General features: G+C 38.3%; 1 protein-coding gene across 1 annotated transcript in view; it reads right to left on the bottom strand.

Moving 5' to 3' along the window:
• Positions 1-1,964: 1,964 nt before the first annotated feature.
• The window catches only part of LOC126473666 (protein virilizer), a 104,789-nt gene continuing 79,445 nt past the window's right edge, over positions 1,965-27,308 (bottom strand). Inside the window, exons 11-22 of the mRNA XM_050100899.1 lie at positions 25,506-25,737; positions 20,189-22,464; positions 19,707-20,097; positions 16,720-17,209; positions 14,732-15,101; positions 14,539-14,641; positions 11,603-11,760; positions 11,243-11,426; positions 10,942-11,129; positions 10,722-10,827; positions 3,258-3,500; positions 1,965-3,181 (exon numbers count right to left, since the gene is read on the bottom strand). Coding sequence (XP_049956856.1) covers positions 3,039-3,181; positions 3,258-3,500; positions 10,722-10,827; positions 10,942-11,129; positions 11,243-11,426; positions 11,603-11,760; positions 14,539-14,641; positions 14,732-15,101; positions 16,720-17,209; positions 19,707-20,097; positions 20,189-22,464; positions 25,506-25,737 — 4,884 coding nt within the window. The 3' untranslated portion in view covers positions 1,965-3,038. The remainder of the gene's footprint in view (positions 3,182-3,257; positions 3,501-10,721; positions 10,828-10,941; positions 11,130-11,242; positions 11,427-11,602; positions 11,761-14,538; positions 14,642-14,731; positions 15,102-16,719; positions 17,210-19,706; positions 20,098-20,188; positions 22,465-25,505; positions 25,738-27,308) is intronic.

The raw sequence follows: 27,308 nt of genomic DNA, 5'->3' as shown, positions 1-27,308 counted from the left end.
ATATGCACTTCATACATTACTTAACGCCTGGTGGCATTACCTTCCAAAATTATTAGTATTTGGACTGAGGAAAATAATATTTTAAAGAACTGTTGATAGAAAATGAGAAAGAATTTTTGCATAAAATTAATAATGGAAAGAGAGATAACAGAAAATAATAAAGGCATGTCTTGGGACACAGAAATAATAAAAGTTTCTTTAAAGAATGGAAAAGCTACAGGAATCACAGGACCTCCAACTTAGCTGTTGAAATATGGCACAGATAATTTACACAAACTTTTCATAACTGTTTCTGAAAAAATTTAAATGCCAAGTTCATCCCAGAAGACTGGACAGTAAGATTTATATCAACATTTATAAAAAAGGAAAAGAAAGGTGAACATAAAACTGATAAGAACTGTGATTAATACATTTACCACATTTTACAGACAGGATTATTAAAATTTTTTTACAGACAGCTCTAAGGTAATGGTAGCAAAAGAACAAACTGGCTTCAGAGCACCAAGATCAGCCAGAGACCATATTTTATTTGCAACAAAAACTTGAAAAGAAAAATATTCGAAATCAGCCCTTTCACTTACTATTTTTAGACATTAAAGAAGCTTATGACAAAATACATTCATTCAGTATGTGGAAGGCTATAAAATAATCTAATATTAATCCTATCATAATTAAAGCAATTCAGAACCTATGTGCATGAAAGCTCAACAGCAAAAATAAAAATATGACACTTTCTCTGACCTGGATTTAAATATACAAAGGAATTACATCAGGAACGCAGCCTACCACTGACACTTTATAAAATATAGAATACAGAAAGTGTTGAAAAATTGAAAGAACAAATGTAAGAACTTACAAACCTCAATGAATGACAGTACTATACATTCGCTACAGCTTGGTGGACCACGCAATTTTGGCATAAGGTGATAAAGAGAATGAATACATCACTAGGATATTAAAAGAGCATAAAAATAGAGCCTTCAGGGTAACAGCAGGAACAAATCTTCATTTGTTCCTCTTCTTACCACGGCACTTGAGGAGAAACCAAACACCAGACACTCCATAGGATGACCTATGCAGAACTGGATGGACGACCAGGCAAAGGACGTGGCAGCCCTAGTGATTGAAGACACCTGGAGGAACCAAGTACAAAACAGAAAGGAATGGAGGAAATTCATGGAAGCAGAGCATGTTCTGTAGGTCCACTGATTGCTGGATATGTATATGTTTGTATGTAGAAGGAAAACATCATGATTTGACACTGGAAGAAGGAATGGGAGCAATCACATCTCACAAAGAGTACAAATATCTAGGAGTAAAAATCACATAAGGAAATTAATACAAGAATGAACATTGAAAAACTCACTATTGGAACAGTCATATTTTATGGGATCAACAGATCAAAAAAGAAAATTCTTCATAACAACTACTAAAAGCGTTATGACATATGGATAAAAGTATGGACAGTTAAATCCCAATTAACGAAAAGATTGATGGCAACTGCGATGGACTTTTTGAGACTGTCTGCATGGATACCCCGGTGTATAAGGGCTAGAAATGACATCATCAAGAAGCAAGTGGATGTCACAAGTTCGATTACTGGTTTTGTGGAACAAAAACAACTCATATGTTATGGATTTACAAAAAGGCTGTCAGAGGAGAGACTGCCATGACAAATCATGGAATGGGAACCACCAGGAATCAAATTTTATGTATAATTTTGGGTTACCAGAAAATGTAAATTCATTGTAAAATCCAGAATAATAATAACAATAACTAAATCTGATCATAGTATCTAGTCTTCAGTCTAAAGAGAATACTGAAATTTTAGTAAAGTATATTCTCACTCTGAATAAGTCAAAGGTACGAGTTCAGAACAAACCTATTAACTTCAGTCCATTCAGGATATCTAGTCTTACTTGAATGAAAGACTTGAGGTTATAATAATTCAAAAATGCCAAAGATTTTCAATATAGTATTTTTAATAACAAAATTCTTTAACACAACACTGTTTGAAAATACAGCTTTATTTCATCTGTAATTCAACTGGTGCAACACGATGCATCTGGTCCGACAAGTATTTCACAAAGTACAATACTCTCTTCCTTATGAACTCAACAATTTTAAAAAATAGCTGTGTCATAAACTCAGTGATTATTTCATTTCATACTGGTTTTAACATTAATATTCATAACAGCTGTTATCTGCAGTTAAGATTGCACATTTAATTATAACTACTTTCATTACAAAATGACACTTATTGATTGAAAACACTGAAATGCAGAAATTATGCATCGTCTTTCTCTGGACTGAATGTTGTACAATGTAGTTAAGATTTAAATCACTGGTACAAAATTTGGTCAACAGAACAAAAATCACAAAGGATCAATGCAGATCATCTATAGAAAGTAGAAGAAAAGATATACTTTGCATATATGCTGTGAGACTAGTAAGAAAATATTTTACTTAAAAAGTTCAACAAAAATAACTTTTTGTATTAAAAAAAATGAGGCTATCTTGTATATTGAATATACTGTTTTCAATCACATTGAAACAACAAAAGCCTTCAATATTTTTAGGAAAGCACAACATATTACATTAATTATACACAGATGCATTATCATTTATTTCTAAACACCACAGTATTTGTAAATTGACATTAACATGGAATGAATGAAAAATTACTTACACTCTTATTTATGGATATTTATGCAATCATTGAATAAATTAACATTTCTATTCACAGTAGATCATTCATGACAAATCTCAAAATCTTTCATGCATCAAAAACACACTGACTATTTATACACATATATATGGCAGACAGTCCTGCTTCACACAGTTTGGTGCAAGTCGAACTTTATCAATATAAAACCCTCCAAGCACTTACACACAAAGCCAGATTAATTCTCACTAAAATAATCCTCCCTTACTGTTGGAAAATGTATATGTGGCCTCTCACATCAGCATCACACCTGATAAATTCACGATACTTCTTGAATAATACTAATATACATACAAAACATACAACCAGTACTTCACCTCGTAAACGATCGTGCATGTCTCCCAAGATCTCTACGGCCGCCTCCTCTAACAGTCTGACCTCCAAACCGTTCTCTACTATTGTCTTTGACGGTCCAGTTCCCAGAACGACCACCTCGACCTCCCCCTCCACCTCCTCCTCCTCCTCCCCCCCCCTCCTCCTCCACCACCTCCTCCTCCCCCACCACCACCACTGCTGCCACCACCACCCCCACTACCACTGCCACTACCACCGCCAAATCTGTTCCCACCAACACCCGTCACACCAGAGAACTTCTCTTCAGAACGAGGTAACATGCGCACATCTCGTAGCTCAGGACTACGAAACGTTCTAGTTGTCTGGACTTGTTGATTGCTTGCATTTGTCACCTCATTTCCAAGTTGTGGCCAAACAGGTGAAACAGCATCTCGATTGTTCCCAAGTCTTGGTGGCATTTGATTAACATTCCTTGATGCACCTGAACAGAGACAGAAATTAATTTATTCTGAAAACACAATATTTTACCACATATTTACTATCCAATCCCAGGAAGTCTTAGACAAATATAAATGAGAAGTCATGTAAGACTGGGCTATTTCAAAGCCTACTCCATAACAAGACATTACTACAAAAAATATACAAACATAATTGATATACCCCAAATACATAAAACAAAATGATAAAAGTCACTCCAAGAAACACCAAATGCTTTTCAGTGTGCACAGTGATGTGATCAAATGACCAGGATACGAGAGAAAAAATTATAAATGCAGCTGCTGCAAAAAAGCACAGATACAATTTTCAGAATACAAAAGTACATGATATAATTCTTATCTGAAGTCAGTCACGCAGAAACCTCTTTAAACAGTTTCATAATACGATGAATCAAACAATGGAAAATCCAGGATGGAACGTACCAATATTATGAAAAGGAAAGTTGCTACTCATCATATAGCGGAGATGCTGAGTCGCAAATAGGCGCAACAAAAAGACTGTCACAATATAAGTTTTCAGACAACAACACCTTTGTCGAAGATAGAAGACAAACACACACACACACACACACACACACACACACACACACACACACACACACACACACCCCTCATACAATGACTGCAGCTGAGGCCCCACTCTCAGTGCACAGTGATGTGATCAAATGACCAGGATAAGACTGAAAAAATTATAAGTGTAATTGCTGTCAGAGGCTGCAGTCATATGTGTGTGTGTTGTCTATCTTCGACAAAAGCCTTGTTGTCCGAAAACTTATATTGTGATACGCTTTTTGTTGTGCCTACCTGCAACTCAGCATATCTGCTATATGGTAAGTAGCAACCCTCATATACTGATGGCTCATTGGCATCACCCATACTGCACCCATTTATCCATATTTCTCTCCCCCCTTCCATACCATCAAATTAAAAGTCTACATTTACATAAGCTCCCAAATCTGGTTTACCATAAATCAATTTTGCAAAACTGATTCTAGCTTATCATGTGAACAGTCCAATACCGCTTCTGGAAACTCAGGCTTTGGCTGTTGGCTTTCAGCTCCTACATTCAGTTTCCTTCCATGTAATCACTCTACCGTGTTAAAGGCATGATTGGGTTGTCACAATACTATTCGCTTGATGAATGAAGCAGTTGTGTGTGGAATGAAAGGAAAGTAGTAGTACTGGACTGACCAGGAAGTTATTCGTTTCCTTTATTTAAATGAAAAGAAGTATATTTTGTTTGAATTAAATGGAAACAAAAATAAATACCGATATATCTACTGAATTATCAAAATCAAACTGGTTGGCAACAACCATACATCCTGCATAGCTATCTAATTAGTTAACTGCTATAGTCACTTGCTCTTTTACTGGCAATATCTCTTAGACAATCAATGGCTGGTGGCAAAAGATTTGTGCATTCTGGGCACAAGTATAGGTATGTTTTCATCATTCATAGGTTTTCTGGTCATTCCAAGCCACTAAAACTTTGGAGCACAATAATGTTACACCAAAAATAATTGTGAACTTTTTCCCACAATTAGCATGATCTGAGTGGGCACAATAAAACAGTTTTGTATGCATCAATTAATGCTGACAAGACTCTTAAGCATTTTTAAAACATTTATTCTTGAATAATTTCCTCTTCCCTTCTTCTTACAAGTTCAATGACATCCATAAAGCAATCATGTTCTCTCTTCATGGCCGAAAGAAGTCTACCAATATCAAACATGGAAGAAATTTCTTAGAATGTACGTTTGGAGCACAGTATTGTATGGAAGTGAGTAATGAGCTGTGGGAAAATCAAAAATGAAGAGAATCGAAGCATTCGATATGTGGTGCTATAGAAGGCCGTTAAAAATTAGGCAGACTGATAAGAAATGAGGAGGTACTCCAGACAATGAGCGAGGAGATTAAAATGTACAAAACATTGGCAAGAAGAAAGGACAGACAATATGACACACATATCTGCCAATTTTCAAAAACCAAAACTTGGAAGATATAGTTTCAAAAACTGGGAGGTACGATTGGAAAAAAACTGTGGCTCATGTTCAAAATAATCTCAAGACAACTGATGTAAGTCTTTCCCTACGATGTCACACAGTAATATAACAGCTATAAAAATGCAAATTAAAACATTAGAAATGTTGATTTGTAAAATAAGGGAAAGGCAACCACTTACTTATACCACATGGTGCATGGTGCACAGCAACACATAACAGAAAACAGTTAACCTACCATGTATTTCCATTACAACAGTTCAACCTTAAGTTTTTATCATATTATTTTCAACTTCAACTTGTTGTAATGGCTGACCAAGCTAATAAGTCACTTTCTCTTACACCCAATTCCAGTTTTTTTATCACACAACACACATTTCCTTGCCAACATGTCCCATGTTTCGTATTTATTTCCTCCCAAAATCAGGTAATTCTTTTTGAAACACACTGTATATTTTCCTCCTATCACCTATTTAGATTCCAGTAGAACCAAGACCAACTATATCAGGTCAACAGTAAACTACAAACACAAATTATTCATAAGCTCAGCTGAAAGTGATGTTCATAAGTGTGAAATGTATTAAGGCACTTCTAGTGGTATAATGCATCAACATTTTGTTACACAGTTGTCAAAAATTTAAAGACAGCATTTGGGTATATACGCTATCTGAAATCCTTTTCTCCACACCTACTAATGAAGCGTCAGCACAACACCCCTTCAACTTCACTGATATAACTCTACCTGCATGTCAACAGACTGTAGAAGGGCATGCTCAAAAGTAATGAACTCATCAGAGAAGAATCATCAGATAACACAGAAACAGCCCTTGTGTAAGTTTGGCATATCATACTCATTCTACTAAGGTTTGAAGTTCCTCTTGATGTTCTTCCATGCTTGCAATTTAAAACTGGGTTGTTTTGAAAATCGGGCTTATGCAAACACAATTAATTTATTTTCGTATTTACCCAGAAATGTTTCACACCTATGTGTCATCTTCTGTGGGTCAAATTTTATTTCTTAAAATTACATCACTAAATGAAATGCATTATTTTACACCAGTATATGTGCTTTTTTTCATCATTTTCTGACAGCATGTCATCTGCAAAATTTTTTCGTCCTGTTGTGTGTCTGGTTGGTGTCTCGATCAGCATCTATTCAGTGGACTGTTTCAACACAGTTTTTCACACAATTTTCTTTCACTGGTTCACTTCACATGCACTTCCACAAAATGAGGCAAATTGTGATCTGAGCAGAAACTTCTGACTACATTCCCAGTGAGAGGTGTTGTGTTATGCTGGCATATCACGAGAGCATATATAAGCCATCATTGCAGCTCTGAAGTACAGAAAACTGTGGGTACAATGGGCATCTTGAATGCTCACACCTGACTTGAAACAGAGGAGATTGGTCATCTGTCAACAATTTATTTTGCACTTTGAGCATGAGGGTGATGGGTTCCTTAATAACACTGACAGGTTATGAATGCTGGGTTCACCATTTCAACCGCAAAAACAAGAGAGCGTAAATGACGAACTGTTGCAGAGCATCACTGACACCAAAATAGTTCCAAGACCACGCCATCATCAGGCGAAGTCATGCTCACAGTGTTCTGGGATGTTTAAGAGGTGTGGTGCATTTGGAATTCATGACTAAAGGTATCACCATAAACTCTGCAAGGTACTTCAATACACTCAGAAAACTGAGAGCACGAATTTGAAGAATCCACCCACACATGGAGCACCCCATCCTTGAACATGACAACACACGAGTGCTGAAACATCTGCAACAATCCGATGCCTTGGGTCACTGTCACTGACCGTCCTACATACAGTCCTGGCCTGGCACCATCCAATTTTCATCTGTTTCCAAAACTTAAAAAGAACACTTTCAAGGACTTCACTTTGACAGTGATGAAGCAGTGCAAGCAAATATGCGGTTGTGGCTCCATCAACAAAGTCAAACGTTCTACAGAGACATATCAACAAACTGGTCTCGATGGAAGAAATGCATTCTTCACGAGGGTGACTGTGTTGAGAAATAAATATGTAGGTATGAAAAATAAAAATGTAGAATGTCAATAACATTTGTTTTTTAAAAAAGTTTAGGTTTCACGGGAAAAATTCAGAGGCATTACTTTTCTCTCTCTCTCACATACATATTTTGAGAAAAGATACATGGTTTGGATTGATATATAATTTTACACCTGGCAGCACATACTTGCGCTTGTTACCTTCCACTCTACATGCAGTCTCTGCATAAATCAGTTAATGAAAAGAAAGCATGCAATGTAGATATTATTTGAAAAAGTAATCTTTGAGCTCTGAATGTTATTTACCATATACACGCAAATAATCCATGTCATTGAATAATCTGTGCAACCAATTTTAAGAGTGGAAAAAAAAGAAAAAGAAAAAAAGGTTAGCTTTAATTTGTGTTTTGTTTACAAAAAAAATTCCACCAAAACGATTATATTCATCATCACTTTCTTCACCACTGTTAGTGTGAGAATCATTACAATTAATAAAATATTCCAGGTTATTATGCTGTGGTCGAAGGCATTTCACTTTAAAACCCAACGTGTTAACGTGTTGTCTCCATCTGCAAAGGATATTTTCAAGGGGGATCGTAGCTTTGGTGAATGTCCGATTTCCACCTTGGCTCACTACTGACTACAGCAAAATTCCATTTCTGCGAGCTCACGCGCAGTGGCGTGACGTCACACGTTTTGAATATGTGAGCACAATTGGCCAATTGTGCCACATGATGTCATGCCACTGCATGCGAGCTCGCAGAAGCCAGGGTGGAAATCGGATATTCAACAAAGCTAAGATCCTCCTTGAAAATGTTCTCCACAGATGGGGGCAAAACGTCAGGTCTTAAAGTGAAACCCCTTCGATCGCAGCATAATAGCTTGGAATATTTTATTAATTGCGACAATTCTGGCCGTGAAAATTTACATTTTACATGGGAGAATCATTGTTTTCGTCATCATCTTCACATACAGTGTTGTCCTCTGTTCTGTCCACTAAGTTAGTGACATTTCATATTTTGAAGGATTTTTCCAGCAGTGGTGGTGGAATGGAGTCCCACGCACATTGCACCCACTCAGAGATCTAGGACAAATCTGGTCAATTGATTTTTCCACTTGTTGTGAACTCGTGGTTTTCATTGGTCATCCATTGCATATACTGCTGTTTTAAGTGCAGCTTTGAATGGCCGTTTTACACACACATCTAGTGGTTGCAGGATGGATGTTAACCCTTTAACTGCTCTGGACATGTTAACGGGCGCACCTTTGTACCTGTCCCTGTGTGCTCCGAATATGTTTACACACACCACCATGCCTTCTACCTGGCAGAACCGTAGACACGTTCAGAGTACCAGGTAGAAGGACTGGTGGCACACGTAAACACGTTCAAACCACACTGGGACAGGTACAAAGGCATGCACATTAGCACGTACACAGCAGTGAAAGGGTTAAGGCCACGAGAGATAATGGCCAAGTCAGCTTTCCCTTTCTGTAACTTGTGTCGCACTTCCTCAGTTGTATATCCACGGAAGCTGCCCAGTACCAACATGTTTTGTAAATTCAGTACTGCACCCGGGTGACATTGCCAAACATGAGTCACCCAGTCAATCACAAGGGTCCTTCCACCCTTCTGGATTTGCTCTCACCAACATACCTCTCATTAATATTTTCAGAATAGTTTTCTTTTTAAATAACACATAGGTGTAGTTTTTCTCCATCACCACTTACACACAACATCATTGCACACCTTTGCTGCTCTTCACTGCCAGTTCATATCATGACAATGGATTCCCTTTTCCTGTTCACGGTGTTGCTGAGTGGTACACAGGAATGTTCGCGGTGCAAATTTATCACATAGCAGTGTAAATTTACTACTTTTACCTCATGATTGTCTGGAAGTCATTGAGTGATAGTATTTTCCTCTGGAAGAGTAATCCATCTGTATTGAAATATCATGGTAGCCAGCCCTAGCCAGATTTGAAACCGGTGATGCCTAGTTGCTTTGAGTTGGCCCACTTCACTAGCCACTGCACGTTCATATTGTCGCTTCTCATTTACATAATTGCAGAGCTGTTTTGAGGTCCAGATGCTTTGCTTTTTGGCTGCAAAATGCCTGTGACTACCATTTGTTTCTTGAAGATGCATTTTGTGTTTTTGCCAGTCACGTATACAGCCCTCACTCACATTGTACTTTCTTCCTGCTGCAGAGTTTCCATTGTTCTGCACTTCTTCAATAATTTTAAGTTTTTATTTAGTTGAGTAAAAGCTGTGTGTGTGTGTGTGTGTGTGTGTGTGTGTGTGTGTGTGTGTGTGTGTGTGTGAGAGAGAGAGAGAGAGAGAGAGAGAGAGAGAGAGATGGGTGTTTTGGGGCGGGGGTTTGTAGGTCCTGCCTGGATAGCTCACTATCCATGTAAGAAAAGGTTCCAGGCTTGAGTCCAAGTTCAGTACGCATTTTTAATCTTACAATAAGTTTCGAGATATACCCCAACGGGATATTCAGCAACCTCCTCAGTGTATGTTTTTAAGAAATTAATGGTTCGGCACATAAAAAGGAGAACTGAAAGCAACGATTAGTTACTTACAAAGGGATGCCAATTCAACAACACGACAACTAATTACAATAGGTATTGCACAATCATGGTTCCTCTGCTTTCCTTGTCATTATGTTAACAATGTTATGTTTTATTTTAAACAGAACGGGTACTTTTCATCAACACTGTAAGTGTTAAATCAAAATAAGAAATATGAGAATATCAAAAGTGCAAATAAGAAACTTGCAATGTCCTGCTAGAGTTTGAATAATTGTAAACTTTGATAATATAGCAAACACAATGCTAATATAACCTGTGAGTTTTTATTCATTGCTAAATAATTCAAATACTTACTAGGCAAGCCAAATTCTCATCACACACAGACATTAGAATTGTGTTGCATCATTAATGCTAAACAATATGAATGTGTTGTGACAGTCTTAACTGATAAATGAAGCACTGTAAAACTACCAGAATACTTATGTTTATATAGTTTACAGGCTTCATACATTGCCAAGTACAAATTTGATTAGATAAAAATAGTTCCTAAATTTCTTGCTCTGAAGAGCACTAGCCAATAAAGATGAAAAGAAAAGTGTGCAAAGTTGTAGGGTTAAGGAGAAAATTGAAAGTGTCACGCATACCACGTCCATTTTCCCTACGATTATATTGAGCAGCTGAGCCAAAAAAGCGTCCTCTGTCTGAAGCGAATGCTCTTCCCCGGCCCCTTGGTCTTGTTGAAATCATGTCCTGCAAGAAACAACTTTCATAAATCATCAGTTTGGGGAAAATATTGTTTGAACAAGCATCACATTATACAACATAATATTCTGAATACAGAAAATATTTGAAATTTCTATTTACCTTTGTACGCATAGATATTTTATTATAGCCTGTAGGACCAGTGGGCTGCTGCCCTGAGATTTCAAGGGCTACAAAATCGTCAACATGAAGGGAAGGTGGCCTGGAAGTATTTGGAGGTCTTGAACGAAACAAGTCACCTCTTTGTGGGGCTACAGACCTCCCAAACCCACGACCACGCATGGGTGCAACTAGGAAACAGAAATGTTAGGTTTATACTCCACCAGTTACATCAAAATGAGCTACCCACAATAATAATAATAATAATAATACAGTCTAAAACTAGAACTGTGAAGACACTCACTGAATGGTCGTTTGTTTTTGTTTTCTGGTGACAAATATTTGTTCATCTCTTCACCTCTCTTCTTCATTTGTTCAGCTTCATCATCTGCGGCCAGATCTTTTATGCGATACAAACGCTCTGTCTCCATAGGCAAATGAAAGTCTGGTAGATACTGCCTTGTAATTTCCATAAGATCACAGGTAACCTATAATAAATTGGAACATGGTGTCATATTGAAAATCTTGATGAAACGCATAGAAAACAGAAAAAGATTGTGTGCAGAGATCTAACAATTGCAGTTTACACAAAAACAGAAATTCCTCTCTCTCCATAAATCAAAAAACAATGACATAGTGAAATGTGAGCTATAATGGCACCAACCTGTTCCATGTCTTGATCAGCATCATCCACAGGTGGTGGTGCAAGCCAGTAAGTGGAATTCAGCCTTTCATCATCTACTTCCCCAACAACATAAACGGATCGAACAGCAAACTGAGACAGCAATGATTCTGGAGCTGGAATGAGTGGTTCTGTAAAATCTGAAACAGAATGTTTATAGAATAAAAAGACAAATAATATTACAACTCTAAACTTTTTCATGGATAATATAGTCCTTATAAAATAAACATAAGCAACACCACATTATATGAAACTGAAATGAAATGGTCGTAGGAAATAACTAGTACAAGGTACCCTCCACCGTACACCGTATGGTGGCTTGTGGGGAATGTATGTAGATGTAGATGTATGGCATAATTGGCTGAGACACTTCATCTCGTACTGCATGACCGCATTGTGCAAGTCTTCCCATTTGACACCACTTGACCACCTTGCACATTGATGAAGATAAGATGAAATAATTCGGGCAACACGAACCCCCAGTTCCTGAGCGAAGAAAATCTCTCTCCCAGCCAGGAATCAAATGTGGGACCCCATGATCGAAAGGCAGTGATGCTAACCCCTAGACCACAAGAAGCTAACATTACATAAAATGAACTGTATTATCTGTAAAATTCTAGACTGTTCTCTCATACTTTTTTTTTTACATGCTAATGAATTGTGTCGGGTTCCTAATAGTAACGAATTCTTCAGGGCTGTGAAAAAACAGCATTGAACTAATTTTATTTGTGCAAAACTGCAAATTTCTGTGACATTTCCTGTACTGTGCTGAAATAGTGGAGTAGAGAAAGACAGTCAAACAATTTACAGACAAAATTTCTTAGATTATGTACGAAAGAGGCATAATTCTGCATAAAACAAGTGCATGCTGGAACTTAGCATAACCACAGTATACTCAATTTTACCACATTTGCCACAGTGAAGCTTTAAATATACAGCCTCTATCATAGTGAATTTACAAGATGCATTTTAAAATAAGAGATGATTAGCTATAAAGAACAGCTGGTGACACTAATTAGATTACACCAGCTCAGCATCTTCAAATGGATAATCTGACAAATGACATTCACAGTCATAAATTTATTGTTGTTTCCTACCACATAACACAGCACTGAATGTGGAAATAAAAGAATCCAATAGATCTAGAAGTTAATTTAGTGATTTTTTAATGCAGTATAACAATGTTGATAAAGTTAATTATCAAATGATGCACAGAATGGGCTATGATGTCGTAAATTGCAAAAATTGAGTCAAAATGTTCCCAAGAAGACATCAGTGACAAATGAGCAGACAGACATATCAGTGAAAGTGAAAATATGAAAAATCACAATTTAATAAAATTATGGATTGTTGCATGTAATATCCAAAAGTTTGCAGAACAGGATTACTCAGAATTGTGACTAATTACTGAACTCTCATTGAGTACCAAAAAATTACTGGCAACTCCACCTAAGGGCTTAGATCCATAAGTCCATGGATTTCATTGAGATACATACCATTCCACAGGAGGAAGGGTGTGTGTGTGTGTGTGTGTGTGTGTGTGTGTGTGTGTGTGTGTGTTTGGATGGGCCACTAACCGTATCAACGTGGGTCGGTCGCTGGAAGCCACCTGTTGGAGGTCTGTGCCGAGGCGCCATTTTCTGCCACACCGTCTGCCAGCAACTTGCACATATATATGCACGGAGCAGTGCTGACTGACCCTTGATTGTCAGCCAGTTGTACTGTTCATAACAGTTGTTCTACATCTCATAATGTATGGGGTCACAAGAGGCTTATTTCTGTTATTGTTCCGAGGTTTATAAATAAATCCACATTTGTGTTACTTGGATCGGTTTCGTTACTTGGTTACTAAATGGAGCATAAGTGAAAGGGTCTCCAATAATCTCAACATATCGAGATAATGTCATTAAGGGTCATCACTCAGGCAGCACTGGTCAATATACCTCAGATGTTAGGTCGGGTAAGCGCGTGTTTCAGATCATGTCGGGGGCCATTACTAAATGTAGAGATTGAAACACTGAATCACTGTGTTCTATAGAGTTTCCCCATATACCAAATAAAAGAATTTTTTGTAACATTTATCATTTTGATAATAGCATATCGTTTAAATAAACTGTTAAATTTATCCAAATTTTGGTGATGCACCCAGTATATTGGCTAACGGTATTTGTGTTTAAAAACGAAAATGAATTTACAATGAATTCTGCAATTCACATCCACAATACTAGAAGTAAAAATAATTTCCATGTAGATTATGGATATCTGTCTAGCATTCAGAATTTATTTTTATATTTGGTGCTAAAATTTATAACAGGTTGCCAATCTTCAAGAACGAAACTGAAAATCTCCAGATTTTTGAAGACAAGGTTAAAGGGATACCTCATTAGCTACATCTAAAAGTTATCAGAATATTAAGTTTCACAGACGTAAATTCTGCATGACTTTAACATTTGAATTTAGTCAAACTGGACATTGTCAATATATATGCAGCCGATATGGTCTGGGTAAAGAAATTGCTTTTTTTGAAGTGTCAGAAAAAAACAGCAGCTGAGTCATATAAGAGAAGGTCCAGGCCATTTTCCAAAGTAACCGATTTTCTCCTCATTTAGGTATACACAGTAACTTAGGAGTAATTCCCAAACTTATCAGTGTGAGTAGATTAGCACTTCTTGTAATGTGTTCCTAGTATATTTTATGACAGAAACAGCCAGTTTGAAGCATTCCACTTCCCTGAACGCTCTCTTTCATGGTGTGATTTATGGAACATGGTGTGTGAATGAATTAAAGAAAACAAAAATACCCAGAGCTACAGCACGATTTTTCAAATATACATGAAGCATTAAATAGCTTTTCAAAAAATAAATAACACCCACTGATATGGTTTTCAACACTTTTTAAATACTACAATTGTATATTACCTTTGTTTTCAACTGGTTTACTTCCTTCATCTTCTAATAAATGGATGAGGCTAGAAACATTTTCATGTAGGCTTTCAAGTGCATCCTCTTCTGTGCTGCAGTCCTATGGCAAAAAAAGAAAACAAATCAATTAAATTATACATTTCAATTAAATCTCTATTTCTTAGAAAAACTAGATAACTGTGTTACACACCCGAAGTAGTTTCTCAAGGCAATATAGAGGATGCTTTTTTGTGTCCGAAGTGTTCAGCACTTTCTCTGTAGCATCTACTGGCAATTCAGCACCCGCACTCTTCTCAAGGTTGTCAGAAGCACATTGCTTCTCTGCTTCATCTTTATCTATCTTTTTCCACCCTAGAACTCTTGCCAGTTCTGGTACTGTCATAACAAAGCTTCTTGGTGGCAAACCAAGACCTGGCTCTTCTTCATCCAAAGAAATACATATTCTTAGAAATTCCAAACTAGTAGACAGAGTTGATAAACAGTCTGAGCTATCTTTGCTGAAGCCAGTACAGAATTTGTGGAACAGGTTTCTCAATACATCTGTCTTTTTCTCCATACAGCTAAGCAAAGCAAAAAAAAATTACATTAGAAACATGGGTTCACACATAGTGACTATTGTAAGATTTTTTTATATCATCTATACTTATATATGTTTCTGAGAAGAGTCTGAGAAAAACCGAGCCACCATATTAGTGCTATAGAAACACAATCTTCCATGCTGACGTGTGTTATCTTTAACAGACAAATAACAGATTTGTTTCAAACAATAAGGATATACACTGCCGGAAAAAAATGCAACACTCTCATCAAAGAATGTGTTCAGTGGCACCAGAGTATAATATATGCATACTGAGGGAGTGAAGTGTTACTGATTCATTAGCCACGATCATCGATGATCAGGTGGTGCTCAGGAGGATTGTATCTGCACCCTCTGTTTCGACTCTGCAGGTAGTAACTTTGCTGAGTTTCGAGGTGAATAATGTGTGCAACATTCATTCTAGGGTACAACCGTGCCCCAACAATGAGTACATACTGCTACTGAACAGCTTCAGCCATTGGAAAGGGGCCACATTGTGGGCCTGAGGGAAGTTGGATGGCTGTATCAACAGATCGGTGCACATGTTGGAAACAATATATTGGTAATCTGTTGCTGCTTCCAATAGTGGTCTGTGGAACATTGCTGCACCTGCAGACCAGCTTCTGGACCTCCATGTGGTACAGAGGCATGTCAAGATCGATGCACTGTGCGAGCAGTGGCTGCCCACTGAACGTCTTCCAGGGAGAAATCTGGGCACGTGTTGCACCTTCTGTGTCATCACAGATCACTGGAGAAAAAACTGCTTGCAGCAGCATTACAATCACGTGTGGCTCTGGCCAGACTACCACAGACATGATGACACTACGAAGCATGGCTATTCTGGTGTTGTGATAAGAGTTGACTAGAGAGTGGAATGATGTTCTGTTGTCCTCAGTGATGAGAAGGTTCTGTCTGTATGTAAGTGATGAACATATGTATGTATGGAGCAGTCCTCGTGAGCTGCCTATTACTGAACGCATTAGCCCACAGAGGATACGTCTAACCCCAGGCTTCATGGTGTGAGGGGCCATCAGTTACAACTCATGGTCACATTTGGTGTTCCTACAGGGAAAAGTAACCAGTGCCCACTACATTGCACACATTATCATCTACATGCTTACTGCCAGTTCTTCAACAGGAAGGTGATGTGCTTTTTCAGTAGGATAATAGACATCGACATACAACTTCTGTGATGCAATGTGCTTTTCATGGTGTACAACTTCCCAGGCCAGCCAACTGAATACGTGTGGGACATGATGACGTGGGGACTCATTCGTTCTCCAAGACCTGCAAGAAACATTGCCAAATTGCAACAAAAGGCACAAGATTCTTGGGACAATCTATCACAGGTTGCCATTTGGCACCTTTATGGTTGTTTGCATGGGAGAATACATGCTTTGTCACCAGAGGAGGGTACACTGTATACTGATACAGGTATTTGGGAACCCTTTACTGTGACATGTGTTTCAGGTGGCCTGAATTTATTGTCATATACTCCTCCAATGATGAACTATATATCACCTCACTTGTCACTTATATGACTCTCTCTGTGGGTGTTGCATTTTTCCCAGCATTGTATACATACATAGTAAAATCATTACCTCTTTAGAAGAGCAAAACCATAGTCGTGTTCTGTGAGCATGAGGAAGGTCCGAACAGCTGGAAGCATTGTAGCAAAACTGTGTTCCACATTAGCCACATGTTCTAACAATGCCAAACACACAGCAGACAGCAGCTCACGGGGAGGTAGTACATTGGCAAGATATGTTTCATGTGTAACAGTAGTCGTGGAATGCCCCTGTCCTGGAATTGGAGCTAGTGCAATCTCTGTATCACACAGAGATTGCAGTACAGAGACAACACATTCCTGTGCCTGTATATGAGTAGCTGAGTCAGACGGGTAGCATAAGACTGCACAGAGCTGCGGCAGAAGTGCTGCATACCGCCCTCCAGAAACCATTAAATGTAGAATGGCAGCCTTAACTGAGGCATGGGTCATGAGGCATGCCAAGAAGTTCAACAATCTTGCTGCATGGCCAGAACATGGTAGCTCCGTTGAAGTCACTGCAGAGGTCACTGAAGCGGCTCCACCTTAAACGTAGACAAATTTATATAGCTAAATAATGACTAACAATGGATACTTCAAAGTGACAAGGAACAGATTAGCAAATTAAATTTAAGTAAATACTTAATGACCTTAGGAATATATTACTACAGTTTTGTAAAAGGGGTGGCTATTAGGAGATACAATGTTATGAAAGCATTCAACTTCAAGTAATTGCTAATTGCTCAGAGGTGTGTAATGTGTAGCAGGGCAAAAGAAACAGTCAAATGGGAGTTTGCAGGGAATAGTAAAGATTTCAGAATAACTTGTAATGGATTTTTCCAAGAAACTTTATGGGGCAAGGAAAGGTGTTCAGAAAGAAGCTAAGACTTAGAGTAGAAAAAAGTAAGGGTATAAGAAATTAGGAGACATTGAGAAAAAGTGAACATAAGGGCTTTTGCATTCAGCCCCCAATTACACAACCAGTGGTTCTCTGTTCACCTTCCCTGACTACCTCCACACACTTTATCAACTGGAAATAGCTGTACACCAGATAGTGTGATATGTCAGTGGTCAGCACGCATGAGCAATAACTGATAGATGTGCCAGTTCCTCACATATTGTATTCACTGTTCACCATTTCAGAAAAAATGTAGAAAGAGCTTTGTCCTTCCTGTAACCATATTACACACATTTAATTACAAATCTTTCATTGCCATATGTGTAACAAAAGCATAAATAGATAAAACTGAGTTTAATGATCAGTAAATGGAGTGATCATTACCCTTCAAAAACTAGTCCAGTTCGGACACAGATCGAGGAAAATAACAGCTGTGTAATTATTGCCTGTAAGTCACATGGCACTTGATACACCTTCAGTTACTTCTGTACACAAAAGGAATCCCCTATAGGTGGGCAGTGTGAGTTCACCAGCAATAAGCCAGGGGGACCATAACAGTGAAACAAGACTTTTTAAATGAAGTGACTATGACAGCTCGCTAGCAGTATTTAGGCAAAACCAAGTATGTGCAGAATAAAATTTTAAAACCTCATTACACTATGTGACTCTTAAAGCTTTCCCAGCAGATAAGTTGTAAATAGTCTTCACAGGTTTGCCGCCGGATCATATTGTGCAAATTCCGCAATATTTCCTCAGAGCAACTGTCCAACATCTTCAGGTGGTTCAACCAGCAAGGTTGAACCACCTGAAGATGTCAGACAGTTGCTCCGAGGAAATATTGTGGAATTTGCACAACGTGATCTGGCAGCAAACTTGTGAAGACTATTTACTCATTATAATCGATTAAAATTATGGATTTTCAAGATAAATACCCAATACAATTGAAGGAAGTAATTAACAATGAAATAATTGAACACAATGTGTGATTAGAATGAGAGAAGAGATACTACTTAAGACAGTCCTTAACAACAGTCTGAAAGAAAGGAGAGATATACGTTGAAAAAGGAAATGTTGAACATAAACTCTGTGAAGATGGAACAGGCTATGTATTGCCTATTTTACAACTTCATTTTTGCTGGACTTCCATCATTTTAGGAGACAGAGCTAGAAAAGTACATGATCACTAAAGGAAACTGACCACGGTGAGAATTATATTTTAAACCTAGCTGCAAGAGATGAAACATTGCCAAAGTACAAATTTGCTGAAATATAAGATCGTGATGAGAACTGATAACAAAACAGACAGAAAAGACATATAATCATTAACCTACAGGATGTAGTGTCATTTGATGAGCCACATTCCACATCTACATAAAAATCTGCAGTCTAAATACCATTTGACAGTGAGTGGCACTGGATATATTGTGTTGAATATGTGCAGGACAATGTGTCCCTTGAAGTGAAAATGTATTCTTACTCTGAGCAATCCAAATCCCTGTTAACGGATGGCCATATCAATTACCTGTTGGTTGACAACCAGTGGGAACAAGTACTGTTCCCCTCAACATGGTATTGCAGTCTTCAAGAGCCTACATACAAGGCTAGTTCTTCATAGTCAGGACCAATAGATTGTGTACAATGACACAATCTTATATTGGTAGAGTTTTTATTGGCTGATCAGCATCTCCCTTAGTCCATACTATCCTCTGACAATGGACTCCCCACCATTGTGAAGTTTTTTCCTCCCCAATCCAACTGTACGGATTCCTATCAGCAAAGGTGTACTGCATACAATGTACAGTTATCACCGATTCCCTGTATTGTTCCATTTACAAACAATAAGAGGGAAGAACACCTGTCAATAAAGCTCTCTTTAAGCTTGATTTTATCTAATTTTACACTTGTGGTAATTTCTTGATGAAGATTTACTCTTTTCTAAAGCAGAAAACCTGTCTACAATAGCACCAATTCCAATAACATAGGATGCAATCTTGCAGGTGATTACAGGAGAGTAATATAAAAATAACACAATTCTATTGAGTTCCAAGACATTAAAATTTTGTTTGAAATTGAACAACAAACAGCAAAATTTTATGTTACATCTTCCATAATTTTTATCTCATTTTTAATTTTGAGATCTTTACCTTGAACAACTGCAGTAGAGGAAACAGATGAAACAATGGTATTAGCAGTAGTGGTAGTAGTAGCTGTCACAGGAGCAGGTGTTGTCATTGTAGTGGTGGCAATGGTAGCAGTAGCAGTGGCCGACACTGTGGCGGACGTGGTTACAGCCGACGATGGCGGCAGCTGCTGTGTGGACTGCAGTTCTGCTAACACTGTGTCCAGAATAGCACGACTTACAACAAGAGCTGAAGGAGCCGCCAAATCCGCCAGCTGTACACACACTCTTCTAAGTAGTTGGAGAAGAGGCTGAAAGCTGCTGCCACTTATAGTTGCAATCAATTCATGTAGGTTGCTGCCTAAAGGATGTAGATGAGCACTCCACAATTTTCGACCATTTACCGCTCTTATCACCTGGAGATACAATATCATATGTTTCAATGGCACATTCATCTGGAAAGCTGTAGCAGTAATTTCAAAACAAATTTATGAATAATAATCTTACCTCGTCCTCTAACAAGGGTGACCTCGTTTGAATTGGCAGAGGCAGTGGGAGCAATTCAGACAGAATCAGCAAACCAGGAATAAACGTATATGGACTTGTCATCACATACTTTACAACTTCAGTTAGCATCATAGTCCAAAGACTTTTGTTGAGAGCCTCAGTTTCTGAGTGTGGGTCTGAAGAAACAGGCTGTGTGTAAGCCAGTAATGTTTCAATTATTTCTCTGCAAACACGCTGTGAATCCGTGAAACCAAGAGCAGATGCTGGATAAGCATGCATCAAAGCATATGTCTGCAGCAGCACCGACACCGCTGTCAGATCCTTGAAGTCAGTATTTCGACAATGGATGACGTACGTAAGCATTCGTCGCAGTAACTGGACAGTTGGCAGTACTAATGAGACCAAGGTAACACCTTGCTGGCCAATAAAATTTATTGCATGTAAAGAAGGTTGCTCGTAGAACTCGCACAATTTTTGCAAAATAGTTACCATATTGGAGACACCGTCAAGGGAAAAGAGCTGAAGAATGACATATTTATATTTCAGTTCGACGTAGTCTTCGCAGTCAACAGCTCCACACATAGAGGACATATCTTTCTCCCTTGGAGGTATCCCCAGGAATTTTAGTATTCTCAAGGCTGTTATCAGTTCTCCTGGCAACATTGTTACACTATCAATATTTTGTTTAACAATTTCACTGAGAGCAGTGATGTCATCATACACAAACAATGATGGAATTTTGATGGGCTTTAGCCAAGGAATAATTTCAAACAGTCTCGACGACGGGTTATGCTCCTCCTTTAACGCAATTTCGAAAGTCTCTTTACCGAATTTCTGTAAGAATGGAACATAATCTGAACATCTCACAACCAGAACTATAAGATCTGCAGCATAGCATCTACCAGGTGATGTCTTCAGTTTTGCATTGCTTATTGGATACATCTGTTGCCCCAGCATAGGTTGATTCTGAACCTGGTCAAAACTCTGGGCAAAAAACTGTAATAAAGGTGTTATGGCATTTCCTCTGGACAGTACGTGTACTACTGAATGTCTTCCGCATGCAGAAAATGTCAAACTGAAGAGTCCGTGGAGATTTTCCAAGATGTCAGTCTGATCTGGGTCTGGTTGACCATTACAACTAGCAGCTGCATCAAACAAAGAATCAATATACTGCAAAACTTGCAAACAGTATGCCATGAATAGCCCTAACTGCTGTGCAGGGGCTGCTAATGTAGTAGTTTCATCTAAACTGTCTTCAGGTGCACCTGGAGAGATAGCAGATGGCTGCACTAAAAGTATTCTGAGTAATGCCACTGTTACTTCTGGATTAGCAGATAGAAATTGCATGCCTTCAAGAGTTTCCAGCAATGCTGCCAGTATCTCTTGCACACAACCATTGATAGGTGAGTAACCTGCTGTTACTGGACATGACAACAGCACAAGCAGTGTCTCCAGAAAGCGATGACAGCGGAAAAAAGCATAAAGTGCCGGATATGGATCATAAGGGCAAGCTGATATCTCAAATTGTGAACATACTGGCATAAAACGTTTTGGCTGAGAAATAGTAAGAGGAGCATCACGATAGATGTGAAGTATCTCTTCCAAGCAGCTGACAACAATGTCCAACTCCTGTTCTGACACTTCAGTCACAGAAACTTCTGCTGGACTACAACCGTTTGCAACAGTTGCTTCATCTTTGGATTTCACATCACTTGTTTCATTATTGTGACTCACATTTGCACTGTTTGTACGACTTGTCTCCAAAATCAGCCTTACACTGTCATGAAGTTTTTCCAGTATTTCATATACATGCAATTTTCTAACAAGACTACTAATTGCAAATTTCACTCTCGCTAACCTGTTTCCCTGCAACATTCTAATGAGAGTCCGATAGCTATTTTTGTAACAGTTCTTTCCATCCTCTTCTTTAAACTTAAAATTATTTTGAAATTCTTTGTAATTGAATTTCTTCACTCCTCCTCCTAGGAAGCATTCAACAGACTGTTGACAACACAGACTTGCATCTAACGCACGGAGGATCATTAATTTGATGGAAAGTGCCATGTGGTCCTTGTGATATAAATCTAGGAGCCGGGACTGTATGTTTTCTTCATTTACAAGCCGTGTGACAACAGTATCCCCACAATGACACATTGCTTCGACAAGTCTTACAGCTGCCTTTATATGACGCACTTTGTATCCCGGTTGTGGTTGGCTTAGTGCAAGATTGAAATCCAGTCCAACACGTACCCAGCTGAGAAGTACATTAATGACATCTGCAAAAAAAGAAAAAGAAAACACAAATAATCAAATATATTCCAGTAAATATTTTTAGGTTACTAAAAGAGAACAAACATCAAGATGGGCACAGCTGTTACAAATCACACAAAACTGAAGCAAGGGGAGCTGAAGGCAGCTCTCTGTAGCCTTATCCATGAAGCACATTAGTGAGACATGCAGAACAGATGTAGGAAGGAGAAAGGAACAACAGAAACACTGGACAAAGAAACTACGTTATTGCACATCTGAGAACTGTTGTCAAATGTCAAAATTGAGATGGCAGCGAACTACTGGCTGTAGCTTGCAAATGCATGATTTAATTGTGCTAATGCTGATCATTTCCATAACATATTGTATGATTAGACAACTATGTGATTGAGGTATTACTTTGCGACAATAGTGCATTCCAGTTTCTTTACTCTTAAATACTACAGTTTGGGTCAACATTCAATATACAGCCCTGCTGTAGTGTGTTCTGGCATAAAACTGCCATTTGTGACAGTAGTTACAAGTACATGCACTACAACTGAGCTGATCACAAAAATAATTTTTTGGCAGATGAAAATTATGTAGATCATTCAGTTAGATTTTACAAAAACTTTCTTCAATCATTGGAAGTTGAAAAATATAGGTAGCTTCGTGACAGCACACATACCTGTAGAAACAAGTGAGACAATTGAAACTGTAAAAATCAAGTCTCATTAATGAAATCAGCGACTTCGTGAACAGTTTAGTGAAAAGGTTTTATTTCATATTATGACTTTGTTTCTAAATATTACATAGAATTGTTCAGAATATTGTATCAAATGTTTTTTCTCATACCATGAGCTTGTCAAGTGCCTAACACTTTGAACTAATTAAAGATAGTGTGTTGTAAGTGCTGTGACCAGTTATTTCCTCACACGGTTCCACTGAAAACGTGTGTGTAAAAGTTTTGTTTATTTACCTTGCTTAACACAGCTTTTTTCAGTTAGGATACGCCTAAAATTATTTGAATTTTAAGAAAATTATAAAAATAAATCTCACCAAATTAGTAATAATTGGAACTAATGTTTTTCCATGTATGGATAAAAAAATTCAAAAAATTGAGCAAATATGTTACAAAGTTACAAGTCGGACTTCTACATGGGTATGATTATGATTAAGTTTTATGTTTGCATGAATGGACACAGACAGAGGGCGTATACTGGTGATATACAATATAATGTTGCATAGCACATGCTACAAGGTAACAGTCATGACCTTGGTGCCTGCTTCACCACACACGCCATCTGGATTCTCTCTCCTTACACCAGTTTCTCAGAACTCTGCAGGTGCTAACTGGCATTACAATATGTGTTTGGTTCTTGCCACTCATCTGGCCTAAATTTATGTAAATTTCTGTGGTCTCAGCATTTCTTTTCAGTATCCCTTTTCTTAATCCCTTTTATTTTTCTGTATCTTCCAGTTTCCAACCTGTCTGTTTTTCTCTGTCCCATAATGTATCTAGCATGTATAGTACATTAAATGTTCCACTCTTACTGACTCTTGCGCAATGATTTTTTCAGTAATTTGTGTCTTGCTAATTACCCTACCTTCTACCCTTAAATTCTTAGGTTTTCAAATCTCGTCTGGTACAGGCACCAACAATCAGTCGTTCCTTTTCATCCCATCCAATAAGTCTCTCTTGACATGAGGTTCTGGACGACTTCTCTGTAGCTCTCCCCATTTCCTAAACCCCACTAGTCCCTTTCCTTCAGCCCTTCAACCCTTCTGCCAGAAGGAGGAGCCACTGGCTGTGAAAGATTGCACATCTCGATATCTTTTATATGCATTTTCTCCTGCCACCATATGTATCGTGAAGAAATACTATGTCAGACCATCATTTGGACAGATGAATTTAATTCTGGATTTCATGTCACAATGTTGTCCTGAGCTGAGAGGTAACTTTACAACAAATAATATTCCATACTCCAAATAACTCTTTACATATAAAAACTTTATTCCTACCAAAGTAATGGATGAAGGTTATAAAACTCCATACATGTGGTAGTTAAATATCACAGTACACATTTCTATAAGGATATGTTACAAAAACTGCTAATGTCACAAAGTAGAGAGGGGGAGAGGGGGGAGAGAGGGAGGGGAGTGAGAGGGGGAGGGGAATGAGAGGGGGAGGGGAGTGAGAGGGGGAGGGGGGAGAGAGAGAAAGGGGGAGGGAGGGATTCATGAAAGTATCAGTTGAATTAAATTTCAAAGTGTAATGTTACATGTTAATAAAATACAAATGTATTGGCAACAATTAGCTAGTATGGAAAATCAAGAAAGATGAAAACAGATCATGTTGAAGTAGCTAGAGCTTGTATGGAGGAGAATAATTCCTTTACTACATTACTAATTGAGTAACAGAGTAGTTTTGGTTTTTACAGACTGAGAGATACCTGTGCAATACCACAGACAAGACTGCATTTTTCTGAAAATTAAAACAGTATCACTGTCCTGGATCCTCCAGGTGGAACATTCCACACTGCTCAAACAAACTGCGAGGAATTTCAAAACTGAGTTTGCATGATTTCCCCCCCTCCCCATAAAAGAACATGTTGCTGCAGTTGCTCGCTCTTATCCTTTCCTAAACTTTGCAGCAAAATTCAAATTACAAATGCTGCAGAATCACCTCAATTCACTCAATAACTGGGATGTTCTTCTTACTACCAATTCTGAAGGGAAGAGAGTCTTCTAACTGCAACCGTTTACCACTAAAAAAGCTTCAACAACACTATTAGGTGCACTATGCAAATGAACATGCCCTGATAATGCTATCATAGCATACTTACAAAATTTGGAACAATTTTAATACAAATGAGGTTAAAAAAACTTTACGCTTTTGCAAGAATTATTATCGACAAATATTTGTTAATTCAGAGATTAATCGAGACTTGTGCTTCACTTTGTATATAGAAGGCCACTTATACTACAAATCGGGGGACAAATTATGTAGACTTAATACACACAGCTGGAAATGAAGAACTATAACTTACACTTTGAAAATTACATTTACCTTGAATGGCTCCTGGCAGCAGATGAGGAAGTGCTGCTGTAAGAATAGGTGCCACTTGCTCCGCCAGATGTACCCACTCCTCCCCCGGCGCTGCTTCCAGTTTAGATGCACATGCCTTACCCTGAATAAGTACCAGATCTCTCAGCTTACTGCCAAGACCTGCCGAGTCCTTACTAGTGCCTCGTCGGTGATATTCCACCTCACAAGGTGACAGGCTTGGATCTGTGAGATACTGTTGACAAATCATAACATAAAATATAAGTATAGCTTTGTCATGTCACGTCAAGCTGCCAATAAAACAATTATATTGCCTAGCAACTAAAAAGATGAAACTCAGGTTATCTGCAGCTTACATATCTGTTGTGGAGAATATCTGTTGGCTTCAAATACTCTTTTTAAGCGTAGAAGCTCATCTTGCAGACTCTCTCACCAGCACCAATGTGTGCTCTGTAAGCCAAAGTTCTGAGAACACTCATTGTCTGGGAAGGGCGGTGGCAACAATTTTCATGTAAATATAAATCTGTATGTGTCAGTTTCCGATATACTGCACATCCCAATGTGCCATCATCTTTGTGCTGAGCTATATAGGAATTCAGATGGTTTAAGAATTCTTGTAATGTATATTCACCACGAGACCATGCTATAAATGTATCATCAAGATATCTCCAAACTTCAAGCTAACAGATTCCCGTGTCTTTTCCTCGAAATCTTCCATAAACTATTTGGGCACCAAGGGTAACAAGTAACAGCCGTGGTGACACCATCAGTCTGTTCAAAAAATTCAGTATTAAATTCAAAATATGTCGACATCGTAACATGTTTGAACAAAGCTAAAACCACTTCATCAAAATTTTTGTGAACAAGAGATACGGACTCCGAAAGGGGAACCACGCTGAAGCGAACAGACCAGAACTGTTCAGTTTCAGTGATTTTATTTTCCAATGAAGTCTGCTGAGTTACGTATGTTATGAGCATATTCTCCCACAAGGGGCCTTAATAATTATGCTAAGCATTTGACACAGGACACACAGAAATGCCTTTCTTATGGATCTTTGGAAGTCCATAAAGCCTCGGAGGAATGGCACCACTTGGTTTCAATCTTTGCAATTTTTGTCAGAAAGGAGCAGACATTCAGAAATGAAGCAGTGTTCAGTGGGGTCTTTACTGATCTTCCGTTGTGTGCTATCCCTCTGTAAAAAGCACATTTTATCACTATGATTGTCATGAGGCATTAAACATCAAGATGCACTTCAAGTGAAGACAGTTCACAGCCAACCAGCTAAAACACAGGCACTGCGTGGTAATGTCAAATACGACCTTCAGACTATAGAAATCCACGGTCTATCAGATGCCCTGCCAACGTAGCAGCACATATATAGGTCAGATGGTGCGTACTGTTGAAGATAGTTGCTGAGAACACCACTGGCACATCAGATAGTAGCAGCTTTACAAGTTGGCAGTCACGGAACATTGACTATCGGAACTACACAGAATGGATTATGACCATATTAAGGTTCTGACGCACATGTCTAGCTTCTGGGTATGAGTTATTACATAATCCATCGAGATTTGGTTAAGGGAACCACTGATCAATGAAGATAGTGGCTTCATTCTTAGTAAGGCCAGCGAACCTGCAATTAATCTGATTAAGAACAGAAAGGAGATATATGAACAGATCTGACTTCAGAGGCAGGTGGAAGAACAGCAGAGGTGTTGCAGGCACATCTACTTGGGCGCAAACCAAAGACAGAGCAAAGTATCGGTAGGAGTGTACGAGGAGATGCCGGATGCACACAGCATACA

The sequence above is a fragment of the Schistocerca serialis genome, chromosome 4, assembly GCF_023864345.2.
Source record: "Schistocerca serialis cubense isolate TAMUIC-IGC-003099 chromosome 4, iqSchSeri2.2, whole genome shotgun sequence".
NCBI classification, from domain to species: Eukaryota; Metazoa; Arthropoda; class Insecta; order Orthoptera; family Acrididae; genus Schistocerca; species Schistocerca serialis.
Note: the sequence above shows the minus strand (reverse complement) of the source record. Positions and strands in the feature narration are given on the sequence as shown.